We start from the raw sequence: 16,613 nt of genomic DNA on the forward strand, positions 1-16,613 counted from the left end.
ATTATAGGTGGCAGTAATGTGATGAAGTCCATTCACGGAGTTGGGGAGCTGATGACCCAGGTGGTGCTGCGAGGAGGCGGTTTGCTGCCCACCACACCAACTCATCAGCCTGAGGGCGATGTGGTTAAAACTCAGACTGAACCGGAGAGAGAAGATATCATGGTCATGGACACAAAGCTCAAGATCATTGAGATTCTGCAGGCACGACATCAGGATCATTATCATTATTATTTTTTAAAAATCCTTCGACTATATTGTAACTTTTATCTGTTTTATTCAGTTCATTTTGAACGTTCGGCTAGACTACAGGATCTCCTGCCTGCTCTGTATTTTCAAACGAGAATTTGATGAGAACAACCCACAAGGAGACAACACTGCTATTCAGAATGGATCCAATAATGTCACAGGTCCGATGCCAGGTGTGAAACTCTTAACCTTGTTAATTACATTATTTAACATATATGTATATAATTATAAAGAACTTATTTGAAGTATTTTTTCTTTTCTTTTTTTTAAGGAAATTTTGACTTTGAAAACATTGAGGAACAAGCAGAAGGGATCTTTGGAGGAAGGTGATTCTTAAATTGGATTCTTAAGTTTTTTAATGGGCTTTAATTGCCTGTAGTAAGTTTTTTTTAATAAAGTAAAATTGAGGTAATGTTTGTCATTTTTTTTGTTTAGTGAAGAAAACACCCCACTAGACCTGGATGACCATGGTGGTCGCACTTTCCTGCGGGTCCTTCTGCACCTGACCATGCATGACTACCCGCCCCTCGTGTCTGGAGCGCTTCACCTGCTCTTCAGACACTTCAGCCAGAGACAAGAGGTCCTCATGGCCTTCAAACAAGTAAGTCATCCACACCTGATTTTAATAGCAAGTCCTCTGAAATAATTCTAATAACTTGACTTTTTACAGATGAAGTTAAATTTGATGAAAACATTAAAAAAAATTTTTTTTGTTAAACCTTAAAAGGTCCAGCTCCTGGTGACCAGTCAGGATGTTGAGAACTACAAGCAGATCAAGTCAGATCTGGACCAGCTGCGTTCTATTGTGGAGAAGTCTGAACTGTGGGTTTACAAAAGGCAAGGAGAAGATGGGATGGACGGAGATGGCCCCTCAGAATCTGACAACAAAAAGAAGGTACGCTGAAAATTTGAATGTGGAAAGGTTTTCCTGAATGTAGAGTTATTATTGAAAGGACTCATAATTGATTCTTGATTTACAGGGAGATTCAGACAAGAAGAAGACTGAAAGTACCAGCAGTTACAACTACAGAGTTGTAAAAGAGGTATAATTGTTTGCCTTTTAAGTTATATTTTCATTTTAGATTTACTGCTGATTATTAAAATGTTGCTTCTGTGTGTGTCTGTGTTTTTTAGATCCTGCTGCGCCTCAGTAAGCTGTGTGTCCAGGAGGGAAGCTCAGGGAAAAAGAGCAGGAAACAGCAGCAGAGGCTGCTGAGGAACATGGGAGCTCACAGTGTGGTGCTAGAACTCCTACAGATCCCCTATGAGAAGGTCAGACACTGAAACAGAATACAAATGCAGAATCGTTAAAAAGCTTTAAAGATCCTCATTGCTTTCCTTTGCTTGCAATTGTCCATTAATGTTACATAACTGAAAAGAAGCTCTGTATTATCTGCACCAGGGTGAGGATGTACGGATGCAGGAAATCATGAAATTGGCCCACGAGTTCCTGCAGAATTTCTGTGCAGGAAATCAGCAGAACCAGGCTCTTCTCCACAAGCATATAAACTTATTTCTCAACCCGGGGGTAAGCATCACAAGCATCTCACAGCTACTCCTTGGGCGAGTCGAAGACTTAAATATCCCAAAATACCACATATTGGGAAAATGTATGTTCTCTTCTGTTTCATTCCCAGATCCTGGAGGCTGTCACCATGCAGCACATCTTCATGAATAACTTCCAGCTCTGCAGCGAGATTAACGAGCGTGTGGTTCAGCACTTTGTCCACTGTACTGAGTCGCATGGTCGGCATGTCCAGTATCTCAAGTTTCTGCAAACCATTGTCAAGGCCGAGAACAAATTCATCAAGAAGTGTCAGGACATTGTCATGGCAGAGGTCTGTTGTTTGAGTAATGCTTGTGGTGTCTAATACAGGGGCGACAGTTTGGGAATAACACTGTACACTCGGCTGTGACTCTCTCCCACTCAGCTGGTAAACTCCGGCGAGGATGTCCTGGTGTTCTACAACGACCGTGCCTCATTTCAGACCCTTGTCCAGATGATGCGTTCAGAGCGGGATCGCATGGATGAAAACAGTCCCCTGATGTACCACATACACCTGGTCGAACTGCTGGCTGTTTGCACTGAGGGCAAGAACGTCTACACCGAGATCAAGTGCAACTCTCTGCTGCCCCTGGATGATATTGTGCGGGTTGTCACCCATGAAGATTGCATTCCTGAGGTATGGAAGACTTTTTCTTCACTCACTTTAAAGTTGAGTGAATACACTTTATTCTAGTTTATTCTGATCGAGAAGAGCATTGGGAATACATGTTTTTAAAAACTACCTTGATTACCAGTGCACTCATTTAGTTTCCAACAATCCAACAGGTGAAGATTGCCTATATCAACTTCCTGAACCACTGCTATGTGGATACAGAGGTGGAGATGAAGGAGATTTATACATCCAACCACATGTGGAAGCTGTTTGAGAACTTCCTGGTGGACATTTGTAGGGTAAGCCACAAAATATTTGACAATAAATAGACAGAGAATCCAGTCAGCACATCGTGAAGTGAACACACAGCAAGTTACCCGTCGGCCACATGCAGGAAGTCCGATCCAGTGGCCGTGTGTCATGCTAACGTCTCTTCTATCCTTGCTTAGGTGTGCAACAACACCAGTGACAGGAAGCACGCGGACACCATGCTGGAGCGTTATGTAACCGAAACAGTCATGAGCATTGTCACATGTTTCTTCAGCTCTCCTTTTTCTGACCAGAGCACAAGCCTTCAGGTAAAATGGGCATGTCTTTTTAATGTATTTTCCAAGCAGTTTTGCTACTGCGAGTCCTTTGTGCAGACTAGAAATCAGACACTTTCTCAGCACTGTTTGGGGGGAAAAAAAGGAACTGTACTCATGCATGTACCGTACATACCATGAAATGTAACGTTTTTCCCTTTACATAGCTGGCTTGTCATATATATGTAAGTAATGCTAGCACTTCCCCAAATTTGATTTCCCAACTTTTGGCTGTGAATGTGAAGAAGTATTCAGTGTGTGGGTTTTTATATGGTCATAGTTTAGTCAGCACACAGACTCTGTTCTTCCCAGATTTGTGGGTGTGTTGCACAAGGTTTTGCTGGGACTTTGCTGGTGCAGATGATGTACTGATGCAATGTGGTTACTGTGTTTCTTAGACCTTGTTCTAGCCCTGTTTCTTCTCCCCCACGACTTTCCAATAAGTCATGACCAATAACCTCCTTCAATTTCCAAATCCTTGGTACAGTAACTTTGAGGTTTTTTGTGTTAGACACTTGTTTCCTGTTATCTGTGTATGGAGCTTTTTTGTTGCTATTTGGTTCCACTAGAAAATGGCGATTATCCTTTATGCAACTGCACTTCCTGGGAACTACGCTCGCTAAAGTGTACCATTACGTGATAATTCCGCAACCCTTTTCCTTTTTCTCTTGCAACAGGCAGCCATTGTTGGAAAGATGACTGAGGTACTTATTGTACTTTAGGGCTGTGGCCAGGTAGAAATCTGTTGTACTCTCTGTTAAACACCGGTTTGGTTTGTTTTAAGGGGAATGCATGTGATTAGGAAGCTTGCCCAATGGATCTTAAGCTGTTAACCCGTCTGCCTTTGATGCCCTTATATGCACACGTTGTCACATCTACCACAAACTGGGTTATGAATTCAAGCTATTCAGAGAGCACAATAGTCACTCTGTGTGTTATTAAATATTTGTTAACAGTTTCCCTCCTTTACACCACGATTCCTCCTTCCTTCTTTTGTTGAAAGGCAAGATGTAATTAGTTTTCCCCCTGTCTTACAGACCCGTCAGCCCGTTTTTGTTCAGCTTCTTCAAGGAGTGTTTAGGGTTTACCACTGTAACTGGCTTAACCCTGTCCAGAAGGCCTCAGTTGAGGCTTGCATTAAAGTACTGTCAGACGTGGGTAAGATATTAAGACTAACACAGACTATGAACCTCTCAGTGTTAAAAAGTGGCGCATATTATATGTACTTTCTGCTTCTGCCTAGCTAAGAGCAGAGCCATTGCTATCCCAGTGGACCTGGACAGTCAGGTGAACAACTTGTTTGTCAAGTCCAACAATGTCGTGCAGAAGAGCATCCTCAACTGGAGACTGTCTGCTAAGAACACATCCAGGCGAGACTCCGGCCTGACCACCTCAAAAGACTACAGAAACATCATTGAGAGGCTACAGGTCAGTAGACGGTCTGTTGCTGTTTCAGTGTAATAAACTTAATCCATTTTCATCCATTTAAATTTTTTGTCTGCTTTATTTAATCGTAAGCCAAAAATCCTGTAAAATGAAACATAAACATCAATGAAAGCAATAAAAGCTATAAAAAAATAATGCAAACATAGACAGAAAAAAACACTGACTGCATTAAACATTGCTAAAGTAAATGCATTGCCTTTTTTTTTTTTTTTTTTTAACCAATCTTTTGAAAACGTTATTTTTAGATTGTGTACCTGTGTGTTCATAAAGAAGGCCAATATATCAGGGGGCACAGAAAGCAGTAAGTGCTTTTATGAAGCCCATTATCGACACATCAGATGGCATGGTGGTACGGGACATCCAGTTCTGTTAGTTGTGGTAATATGACCATTTGTGCCATTGTCAGTCTGGCACACAGGAGCTCTCTTAAACAGGGTGTAGATGTCCTACATTTCCAAATGCACAGCATAAACATGCAGCTTTTTTGCTTTTCTCTCCAGACTGATTACATAAATGGATCTGTACTGATTCATTGTTTATAGTATTTGTGTTTTGCAGTAAAATTCAAATTTTCAAAAATGAAAGTTTTGCTCTAATATTGATGTCTTATCTTTTAGGGTATTTGGTATTTCTCTGAAGAAGAAGTGATTAAAATCTATAAAAGTCTCTTAAAGCAACATGACTGTCTGATATTTACCACAGGTTTCTACCTATCAGGCAGTAGAATGAGTGCAGTGAATCTCCACTTCCTCTTTGGGGTTTTTTGTGGAAGAAAGTTAACACTATATGAAGACAGCTCGGTCTGCCTTTTTATCATAACTGAAAACTCCAATGTGAAAGTACAATGGGTTAATTAAGCCCCCTCACCATTGCTGTTAATTGTTGCCAGTATGCACAGGGTGATATAATGTTTTTGGTAACTGTGTGGCAATCAAAAACCATAAAAGATGTGTCCAATTACATCCTAGAAAAATATGTGGTTTTAGCAGCAGACCATGTTGCTCCACCTTATTCTCTAGTAAGACATGACTCAGTATTCACTGGAAGACTGAAAAATCAAGCCAAGGATCAGTCCGCACTCTGCTGATACTACTTATGAAACCTTAGGACTTTTTTATCCTGTAATTCCAACGATAAAGCAAAGCTGTTTTGTTATGGAAATACATTTTCAGTGATGTTTTAGATGTTTCGTTCCTAATCCACCCATTTCTAGACGGGGTTTTATGTGGTTCCCACAACTGTGTACTTCCCAAATTCCTGTTGTCTTTGCAAAGACTGCTGGAGTTTCACAGCTTTAGTGGTTTTTCCCACCTCTTGATGTTCTCAAACTTCTTTAATCAGCACCCAACACGGAATCACTCATTTTCACAGTAATCATCACCAGGCGTGACAGGAAGTGCACTGCAAAAGGTGGCACGGTGGTGTTTATTATGGTGTGATTTGATGTGTAATGCACTGGATGTGTCCCTTCCTGTTTCTATATTAAATTAATATTAAAGCAAAATAATGTGAGGCTGACTGTAGCTGGATGTCTTTGAACGAAATGCAGGAATAGGAAGACTGTTTTAATTATAACAGTGTAGCTGTTTGCCATAAAACACAGTTCTGGGTTATTTCTAACCTTTGGTTCTGCTCAATAGGACATCGTGTCTGCCCTAGAGGACCGTTTGAGACCTCTGGTCCAGGCTGAGCTCTCGGTGCTGGTGGATGTCCTGCATCGTCCGGAACTGCTCTTCCCTGAAAACACGGACGCTCGCAAGAAATGTGAAAGTGGAGGATTCATATCAAAGTGAGTCTAAAGTTGTCTGAACCACTTCCAGTGCTGTTGCTATTTTTGGAACGCTTTTGGAAGTCCCCTTGTAACCACTCGCATGTGTGCATTTGTAGTTTTGTCGTGTACCTCAAACGTGAATGGAGACAAGCATCTTTGTCAACCTGATGAGACTAGTTTTTCAGCAGAGGAGGGTCTGTAGCAGGGCCAGGAGCGTGCTTGTTGTTGTTTTATTTCCTAGATATTCATGTGGTTCTGCACAGTAAATTTGTTCCTCATAATCAGTTCTACTGTAACATTCTGAAACGTCTGAAGGTGAAAAAGCAGAGAAAACTATCTCAACTGTGGCTGCTGGCATCAGCCTGCACTGGCTTTGGGGAATCACTTAGTCTTTAAGTTTTCTGTGAACATGAAGCATCTGCTGTAGTCAGCTGAAGTCATTTTCTTAAATCACCGTTTTCAGTTATGCCCAAGGCACCTAAATATGCTTTAGACCCATAACTTCCAAGTCTCTTGTTTAGAACGAGGATAATCACTGTGTCATAGAAATGATTTCTGTCACTGTGAGACTTGAAGTATATAGAGTTTTGGAGGAAGGTGATGAGTTCATCAGTCTATTTCTATTGTTTGTGCTGATTCTGCCCCCCCGCCCCTGTTCTCTTTGATCAGACTGATCAAACACACCAAACAGTTGCTAGAAGAGAACGAGGAGCGCCTGTGCATCAAAGTACTGCAGACACTGAGGGAAATGATGTCAAAAGACCGGGGCTATGGGGAGAAGGTATGTTCCTCCTTCATTCCTGTTTCTCATTCTCTGGTTCTAGTGTTGCACAAGATTCTCCCACACACAAGTTAAAATGTTACAACACTTTTCTGACATGTCAGGATGTTCTGCGTCAAAACCTAGGGTAAGACACGACATCACAGAGCAAAAAACAAAACTGAGTGTTCTCTGCTTACCTCTGGAGCCTCTGTAGAACACAAAAAAGTAAATGACTCATACACAGCGAACGTCATCAAGTCTTTCATTTGATATTCCTGCAGCCAGGGCAGTTTGTGATTTTTCTTTTCTAGTTTTAGTGCTTTTAAGAGTCTACAAAAAGTAATGATAAAAAGATTCCCATGTTGCTTTTCTCCTTAAATTAAAAAAACAAACAAAAAAAACAGTGTTATGTGTATCAGCTTTATTAACTCTATTAACAATGTGCATGATCCAACATTGTCTCTCAACCATTTTACGCACCATTCATTGGCTACTAATGATCACTTATACTAATCCTAAATAAATTGTCTCAACTGTGCCAACTTGTTTTCCAGTAAAAGGAGTAAAAGCGCTTTAATATCAGATGAAAACATTAAAACAACTTTCAAAAATCTTTTTGCTGTTTTTAACTGCTAAAATAAAACTATTTTTATCTAGATTTGCTGCCAGGGAATTTGTTGTACGTTACCCTGTGATTTATTCACTTTTTTTAATTAGTTTTTTTGAGTGCTTAGTAATGACTGGATTGTGTGTGTGTCAGTGTGTGCACACTGTGTGTGTGTGTGTGTGTGTGTGTGGCAAGCAGAAAAAGTAAGAAGCTTTTAAGGGATCAGGTCCTAATTGTTGCATGGGGCTCCTCTTTGCCTTTTTTAGAGATTAATAGAGATTAAAAAAATAGTTAAATCTGATATTTAACAGGGAATGATGGCTAACGTCCCTTTGAGTTTGGTGTAAGAATCTATGAAGCTTCAAGAACATTTTAATCAGGCCAAGTAAGATTAACAGGAGAGCGTACTTTAATCACAACAGTCTTATTTTATTGGTTTGCATACTGAACCTGTTTGGTCCATTACAGACTGAGCTCATTCTGGAAAGAAATCTGCTTGCTTTCTTTGTGATGAAAGCCCTTCAGAAAGGGCTTTATTTATTTTTTTTGAACTTCAAAATCTGCTGGATGGACTATTTCATGTTTTATTGTTTAACAAAACTCAACCATAACTGATAAAATGAAGACATTATTTTTGTGTTGATAAACGGGGAGGGAAAGAAAGCAACTGGTTGGGGGAAAGATACTAAATATTTCACCTTCTCAACCAAACTGTGTTTAAAAACAAAGACTTGCACTTTTATAGTCAGTTCTCTTAACATGAAAATATTTGATGCAATGATGATGTAAAAAAGGTGTCTTTACTGCAATTAACTTGTTCTGTTTTTGAGCCTTGACAGCCCTTTCTTCGCCCTTTTTTACTAACCTGACATGCTGCGTGTGTGTCTGTGTGTGGGTTTCAGAGGCTTTACATTTGCACACTTGTTACAGAGCTCTAACTCACTAATCTAGCTCTACTAACTCTCTGCCTCCTATACTTCTTCTCTTGCAGCTGATTGCCTTTGATGATGAAATGGATGTGGCTGAGGTTGATCACTTTACTTACTATTGCGATGTTCATTTGTCTCCCACTAACAGCATAGATGTGCTTGTGTTTCACGTAGGCTTTCTAGCGTTTCAATCCCCCATCTGTGTCAGCAGCTTAGTCCATTTCCCCGCCGTGTGCCTGTTAAGAGTTGCTCCTGAATTTCATGGAAATAAGTAGCATAATGCTAAAATGTCTGCCTCACAAACTCTATATGGCCAATAGTACTGGGCCACCAACACAGCTGCCGGGCCATGGAAACCCACGAAGCTCACGGTGCACAGTTTTTGTGCTGATGTTAATGCCAGAGGTGCATTGATCTCTGAAGTTAGTGAGTCATGTATCTTTTATGCACGTCAGCACTTGGTGAAGTTACAGAGTGCAGCTACCAAGTACTGCAGCTCAGCAACTTCATGGCTGAGTTTTTGTGGTTCCTAAACACTTCCACTTTGCAGTGATACCATGTGCAGTTAATGCTGGAATATACAGCAGGGGAAAAATTTCACTTGTTGCAACTGCTTTGTGCAATGGTGGCTTCCTATTACAGTACCACACGTGAATTCAGTAAGCTTGTAATATATATAAATATTTGTAAAGGCAGACTGCATTTTATTCAGCTGTGGTAATGGGACTGAGGTGTGGCCCAGTGCTTTTGTCAGTATACTACTGTATGTGCTTTTGTGCCATGCTGTACTTTGTTCTATATTTTTTTTGAGTGAACTGTTTAGGTAAAGACGTGTTACATTTGTAGAATATATCCTACAGGATTTTACTGTTACTGTTATTTTTAAATAACATAAGTTAACATATTTTGGTTAGACCCTGGATTGGTCGTGTTAATTTTGGGGTCTCAAGACGAGACTGTGCTTATTGAATAGATCTTTTGTGCATGTGGTTTAAAGCTGGGTGTGAAGCATCCACCTGCTAGAATTTGAATCGTCTTCCTCGTTGCATTGTGCCCTTTTTAAAGCACTGTCTGCTGTCATTGCTACAAGTTTGTGGACTGTCAGAACTGCATATCCAGTAGAAGTCTGCAGAGACATGGATGTAAAGCATAACTTGGTTCAAACTTTCTTGAAGTAGTTGAGAAATTCGAGAGACATTTTATAATCAATAGTTACTAATGTTTGGATATAGCATGTATACAAAAGTTATCCATCCATCAAACAACGATTATATTTTTGTGCAGGTTAAATTTTTTGTTTAACTCTGTACTCGTATTTTTTTAAAGATAGCTAATACAGGCTCCTCGATAAATGTATTCATTCAGTGCGTCACTGTCAGCACACAGGCGGCTTAGCAGTAACAAGGCCATTTTGTTACACTGCATTACATCGTAGAGCTGTTTCTATTTGTGGCACGAGTCACTCTAAATGTCGCACAGCCCCCTGATGATGGATGGTGATAAGATGGCATATTTTTTCTTCTAAGCCCTTTGCCACAATTACAAGAGCAGGTGTGAGTGTATATTTAGCTGGGGATACTCCATCTATTAGCTTTGTAAAACAGGCCATCGGGCCGTGTGGCCTTTTAAAATAGCTGATGAAACATGTTTCTGCTCTCTGAAGATTATGGGTGCCGCCACAACCACAACATATCTGAAATGTTACTTCAGACCAGTATTGCGAAAAGATTACTATTTTACACGAATGTAGATGTTTTGTGAGGAGTTTCGTTTTATTTGATGTTTACAGCTAAACTTACAAATCTTTTAAGCTCATTTTGTAGGAGTTATTCACACTTTGCTCTCTCTCCTACTGACCTATTGCCAGATCTTTACTCATACTAGATGTCTGTTCACCAGCCTTCAGCTTTCTCAGGCTAGCTGCTATAGTTTAGCCATTTTAAGTATAGAACTGTGGGTTCTAGACTCAGTTTTAGGGCTATAGTATTGCTTTAATGACTGTATTGTTGCTTTAAATTGGTACAGTCTTCTTCGGTTTCTGGCCAGGGTTATTGAGCGTTTCAACATGTGCCTCCTAGCATTGGAATTTCTTTAAATATTTAAAAGAACTGGAACCAGATTTAAAGTGTTTTATTGTAAAGCACTTTGTATTTTTTTCCAATTCTGCTCTAATTGGATAAAAAGACCTGAACCCATTTCTCTGCTTCACTGGGTTTTTATCGGGACTTCTGCTGGCTTTCATCAAAGCATCAAAGTTAATTCTTGACCTTGTGATTCACGGTTTGATTTAAAATGTACTGAAACCTTAATGTTCTGAATAATAGAAAGCTTATATATCTATATGTTTAGCCTAGTTGGGAGCTTGTATTGTAATCACTAAATTGATTAAAACTGAAAGTATTGCACGGGAGGAAGCGTTTCTGTGGCAGCAGGAAACACTGAAGTTAAAAGCACGCCAACATCACAATAGCCACTTAATCCAGAGTGTGGTGCAGGGCGTGCGTCTGTGTGTAAGAGAAGTGAACAAAGCTGTTAAGTAAGGAAATGGAGAAATTGTCGGAAAGGGTCTTTCCAGAGTTGCAGGAAGCAGCATGCTCTCAGTTTCTCTGTTATGTCTCTGTCTTGCTTTCCCTCCTTCCCTCTCTCCCTGTATATACTGCTCAAGTGATGGAAATCCCCAGCTTCCACAAAAACAGGGCTGTTCTCACAGAGCACCACTTTGTTTCATCAACTCCTCCCACGTGCAGCATCCTAAGAATGTCCACACACTCGGCACATGTTCTCTGCCACTCATTCGCGTTAACAACAGCATGAAGCGGCGTGGCTGATGGCTGGCAGCACGTCTCTGGGTACTCAGATTGATGGCAGGAAGGCAGACGGGCCAAAACCCCAACTTCCCCTCATCAGCAGCAAGATAAACTGCCATTATAGCAGTTACGTAACTCAAGTGTGTAGCCTGCTGCTGCTCCCTGACCTTTTACAACACACCCCCTCTCTTTCAGAATCACCCACCCAGAGACCTCTAGGAATGAGTGCAGCTGTTAGTTCACTACTGTCTGACAGACTCCATCGTGCTTCTTGTTGCTGCACGCCCAGACGCTGTACTGGATTTTGCATATCCAGTCAGGCTGATGAGGGAGCAGGATCAAGTGGAATGACTTTTCACCCATTAGGAATAGCTTATCTCATTCTTCCAGAAATAGCAACGTGATCAAATGCAAGCCGGGAGAAAACAAGACCTGACCAGCTAGGCGGACTCATTGTCAGGCCTTATCGCATCAATCGCTGCGCGTTTGTTCTCGCTTCGTGTGCACGGCTTTCGTTTGAGAGGCTGCACGAGCATAAGGGGGCGAGATGGAGATCATTTCTCCTTCTAATTCAGGTGATACAGAGAGATTAGCTGAGGCCGAGCGTGTAACCGGACACGAAGGTTATATAAGGGAACTATTTCTTTGCGGTCTCTCTGTGTGGGCGCAAATGTCTTTTTCCAGTTCGCCAAATTCTTTTTGTCCACCGTCAACCCATAACAGTCTCTTCATTATCTCAGCCAATCAGAGTTTGTTTTTGGGAGGTTTTGAGTTTACTATTTCCTCTATTTTTCTTGTGCATTTTTTTTTGTCACCACATTGTTTCCAATCCCCACACAAACATTGTTTTGTCTCTTTGCCTTTACCTACTTCCTCTTTTAGCCTTCTCTGTATTTACCAGTTGCCACTCCCATCATTCTCTCTGCCAAGCTGCCTCAGATAGCCTGCTCCTGTCCTCATTTATCCTTCTGCCCACTACAGTGACTGAATTCTGGAGACTCCGAGCTGCTCTGCTTTTTCTTCTCAACAGGGGGAGCTGCGGACGTTTCTCAGCAACAGGCTGCGCTGTCCCAGTTTCCTTAACTTAAGTTGCACGATTCTTGGGCTCAAGCCAGCTATCAAGCAGCAGTTACATAAGAGCCAAAAGCATTTTTTTCCCCCTCTCTGTTTTCCTGGAATTTCAAACTCTCCACTGATGTGTGATCTCCAGTGGTAATTGGAAATAAAAGCACTTCAGACACGTCTTCCAGGAGACAGTAGGATTGCTGGAGCTCAAGTTAGGTTAGACGGACTGCCATGAGAAAATTGAGGCCTTAACTTGGGTAGTAATGAGCACATGGTACAGGGCCAGCTTTCTACTCCCGGTAAACTTATAAAAATATAGAAAAAATAGATAATATAGCTCCATCTAATCCTATGTAGGTTTAGGCTTTTAGTTCTAATATTCTTAATAGAGAGATGGTTTGAAAACTGACTCTCGAGAGAAAGTGCAACAGATTTTCCTGGTCACTGAGACCATGTGACCCTTGCTGCCACTATTTACTGCAAGTGTTCACAGTGCCATTGTGTTTATTTGCCAGGCCTCGCCTCTGTAGTCATTTTAATCACACATTCTGGAAACGTTAAAAATGCTGGCAATTATAGGGTCGGGCTGTCCTCACGGTCAGATTTCGATGCACGTGTTAGTTTTTGAAGTATATTAAGAGAAGTTAGTTTTGCTACTAACTAGCTGCTGAATATAACTTAAGTTGCATGATGTGTGATGCATCACCGTTCTTCTGTGGAAGTCAGTGTGTTGACATTAAAGGAGACTTGATGCAGGGAAATTCCTGTCCAGTTGCACAATTAATCAGCATAAAGCAGCATGACTGGTAACCCAGTCATGACCGAGAGAGACAGAAACAACCCATGTTTGGTTGTGTATTTGTTATTTAGTCTTTTTTTTTCTTGCATTATCTGCAGTGAGGTGTGTGTGTGTGTGTGTGTGTGTGTGTGTGTGTGTGTATAGACTTTTATTTTTTTAAATAGCCGTTCACAGAAAATAATCATCTACTGGGTAGGCTAGCATTAGCACTTTATTTTGTTTTAACTCATTTAAGGTAAATGTCTACAAAGCGTCTCTGTACAATTATGCCATCAAAGTATTCATTGTTTTACTATGTGGTAGGAAATTATTAGCATTTCTGTTATTTTTTTTATTTATTCTTTTTTACTCTTTCTCTCTCTCTGAATTTATTATGTATCTGTTGGTTTGAGTTGGTTTCATTACTTTAAGATATGTATTGAAAATATGTTGTACTTTTTGCATCTCTGACCATGCAATACATACATTTACTGTTCAAACAGCTAGCATGGGAAAGGTTTTGTAATTTTTTACTTTTTTAATTACTTTTTTAATTTATTAATTTATTTTTAGGCAATTTTCCAATTGTAACAATATGATTGTAACAATATGATTGTAGTCAAACCAAGCATATCATGACTATGGTTTGAAAACACGCTCAGTCATAAATATCTCTTGTTATTTCTTTTTATCCTTAGAAGAATCAAAGTGTGCATATTTGCTTCTGCCATCTTTGGTTTGTAATGTTATTATCATTTTATTAAGAGGGAACCACAGAATACCAAACACACCAGTGTTGCTTTAATAACCAGCAGTCTGTGGTGAGGTGGGGGCAACTGAGCTTTTGCTGTTTTGCTGCGATGTGGTAATGCTGCTTATCACTCATGCTCTGTCATCAAGCAAACCCTGAGAAACACTTAAAAAAAAACAAAAAACAAACATCATTTTGTGTCTGCTTTCTCTGCTCCTGGCTCTTTGCACATTGATGATGAATCGTTGACGTTACTGGTAATAGAAAGTTTTGGTTTTGGAAGCTGCTCTTGGAGATGGAGTGACCTAACTAATCCGACTACTTCTAACCCCAACTAACTGCGTCCTTTTATTTCCAATCAGCTGGCACCGCCACCTGAGCCCGAAATCCCGGCCGAGGTGTGTTTTACTCATATTGGCCCATTGCCCACTAACATGCGTCAGTACTGATCATCACTCATACTCATGATTGGCCACCATCCTGTATTATTTGTGCTGTGCGTTTTCCAGATCCTTATTTAAACAAAGAAAAGTCACAACCTTTCCTTATGCATTTCCACTTTTATCTCCACCCCCCGCCCTTCCTGCATCACCCCTCTGCCGCTGCTGCTTCTGTGGAACTTGCTACATATGTGCCCTTGTTTGCATACAGTCTTCCGCTTCTCTACTCATCCTTTCCTCTCTGCCTCCGTCATTTCTCCCATCCGCTCATCTGTCCTTCTAGCTCTTTGATGAAAGTCCAATTCACTGACCTCCTTTCATTGGGGTTGCTGTAAGGGTGGGGTGGGGGTTGGAGTCATGGGTGAGGTGTTTTTCCATGCCAGATTGGTGCTTACAGTGTGTGTCAGTAGCTCACTGCTCTGTTATGTAACCTGAAGTGTTTCTTTTCTCATGGCTCATGGCTTGTTTCTTTCCCTCCAGCAGTCTATCATTCTTTTATGTAAATAATTTAGGCACTTTTTCCACTGTGAGCGTAAAGTAATGAGGGAGGTAGTCTGACAAATGGTTATAATTTTAGATTTTAAAAATGTACGATTTTTACTTCAAAAACTTCTTGAAGGTGTTAAAAAAAAAAAGCATGTCAGTCCTCCTCTGCATGAAGCCCTGCACGCCTTTGACTCGACCTCACATCTTCCCTGACACAACCACTTCCCTCTTAACTGCATGATCAATTTTGCACCCAGTTTCCTGCATGCTTGTAAAGTAACTAATTTGCACTGTATTGACACCCTACTTTTGTTTTCCCCAACTTTCCTTTCCAACCTTTTTGTTTCTTTCTTATTTTAATGCTTTCTGCTAACTCACCTCACCTTTAAGGAGCTTGATCCCAACCAGCCGCTGAAGCAACTGGAGGATCAAAGGAGGGTAGGTAAAGAGTTTGGTTTGCTGTGGTCTGGCACAGGCCTGCATCTTACTGACTGACTGATTGTGATGCCCTCACTGTTGCACTGCTGCTACAGCATGGCACTCACTCACTCCCCTCCCAGTTGTGACACAAAACATGTGACAGAGATCAGCCAGGAAACACTAATGTGGGTTCTCAGTCTGCGCTTTGTGTTTGCTACAGACTGACACAGAGGTGACACACTGCTGTGATTTACATACAAGGCCGAGGGTTAATGCATATGTTGAGACCGAGAAAGAGCACAATGTCAACTCTGAACATCACTGAGGTCAGAGTGCAAGGATCAAATAAAAAATGTGTGTGTGTGTGTGTGCTCTATTTTTTCCCAGGTGGACATCTTGATAAGATTTATCTTTATTTAATTTTTTTCCTCTTTCTTTCTAAGTTTTGTTTTACTTGCACAAAAGTTCAAGGCACGTGTATGGCCATAAAATGCCATAAAACACCAAGATGACATGAAAAACCAAAAGGAAACCTTTCAAGTGAAGCGAGGAGATTTCAGAAATTCATTTTACAAAATGAAGTTTCATTTTTGGTTTATGTGGAATCTTGTAACCCTTTATGGCTTTATGTTGTGGCTTTGTGTATGTAGGACATACTACTATGAGTGCAATTCTGTATCAATTTGATAGTCTTGTGTCAGCATGGTAACTCTGGGTTCAACTTCCATTTCTATAGCAGAAATAGATCTTCATCTCCTAACATTCATTTTCCTGGTAGGGAGAGGCTCTGCGGCAGATTTTGGTCAATCGATACTATGGTAATATCAAAGCTGGCCAGAGGAGAGATAGCCTTACAACCTTCAGTAACGGCCCACTCACGCCTGGAGCGCAAGGGAAATCACCTACAGGTTTGTGTAACGATGCTCTACGTGTCTGTGTGTCTACATGGTTATGCTGTAAAGATAAGATGAAATGAAATGATTTACTTGGGGAAGGTGGGACAGCGCTGCACACCCAACATAAAAATTAGATCCCTAATAGTTTTTAGCCTGCCAGCTATAATATATGACTGCTAGCTAGAAACACATGAAAAATTTCAGCTTCAGTTGTGCAATTATGGAAATGTGGTTTTAAAATAAAGTTCAATAATTGGGTAGAGCTATTAAATAATTAGGTTTTCAGCTCCTGTAATGAAATCTTTCAACCATTGCAGTCTGCTTCAGCTATTTATCTCCATCTATCGCTGCATAGCTCCATCTAGTTCTATTAAACCGTTTGTTTTGATAGCTGCAGTCATTACAGTTTCATTAGGAAATAATTATTTATATCCAAGTCAAAGCATGTGTGCAGAAGCTTCTGTA

General features: G+C 40.6%; 1 protein-coding gene across 5 annotated transcripts in view; it reads left to right on the plus strand.

The window, feature by feature from the left end:
• itpr1b (inositol 1,4,5-trisphosphate receptor, type 1b) overlaps positions 1 to 16,613 on the plus strand; it is an 80,161-nt gene that overhangs the window by 25,682 nt on the left and 37,866 nt on the right. For 2 of the 5 annotated variants that reach the window (XM_085455813.1, XM_085455815.1), the window contains exons 24-43: positions 8 to 201; positions 281 to 419; positions 518 to 572; positions 682 to 847; positions 974 to 1,141; positions 1,227 to 1,289; positions 1,381 to 1,518; positions 1,649 to 1,774; positions 1,884 to 2,084; positions 2,178 to 2,429; positions 2,579 to 2,704; positions 2,855 to 2,983; positions 4,027 to 4,147; positions 4,233 to 4,417; positions 6,076 to 6,224; positions 6,876 to 6,987; positions 8,568 to 8,603; positions 14,269 to 14,304; positions 15,223 to 15,270; positions 16,031 to 16,160. In XM_085455813.1, the coding sequence (XP_085311939.1) occupies positions 8 to 201; positions 281 to 419; positions 518 to 572; positions 682 to 847; positions 974 to 1,141; positions 1,227 to 1,289; positions 1,381 to 1,518; positions 1,649 to 1,774; positions 1,884 to 2,084; positions 2,178 to 2,429; positions 2,579 to 2,704; positions 2,855 to 2,983; positions 4,027 to 4,147; positions 4,233 to 4,417; positions 6,076 to 6,224; positions 6,876 to 6,987; positions 8,568 to 8,603; positions 14,269 to 14,304; positions 15,223 to 15,270; positions 16,031 to 16,160 (2,574 nt within the window). The remainder of the gene's footprint in view (positions 1 to 7; positions 202 to 280; positions 420 to 517; positions 573 to 681; positions 848 to 973; positions 1,142 to 1,226; positions 1,290 to 1,380; positions 1,519 to 1,648; positions 1,775 to 1,883; positions 2,085 to 2,177; positions 2,430 to 2,578; positions 2,705 to 2,854; positions 2,984 to 4,026; positions 4,148 to 4,232; positions 4,418 to 6,075; positions 6,225 to 6,875; positions 6,988 to 8,567; positions 8,604 to 14,268; positions 14,305 to 15,222; positions 15,271 to 16,030; positions 16,161 to 16,613) is intronic. The other 3 variants (XM_085455816.1, XM_085455817.1, XM_085455814.1) reach the window with 2 other exon arrangements.

The sequence above is a fragment of the Copadichromis virginalis genome, linkage group LG5 (genome assembly GCF_057382275.1).
Source record: "Copadichromis virginalis isolate Kocher_CV1m ecotype Utaka linkage group LG5, C_Virginalis_male_GT1.1, whole genome shotgun sequence".
NCBI lineage: Eukaryota > Metazoa > Chordata > Actinopteri > Cichliformes > Cichlidae > Copadichromis > Copadichromis virginalis.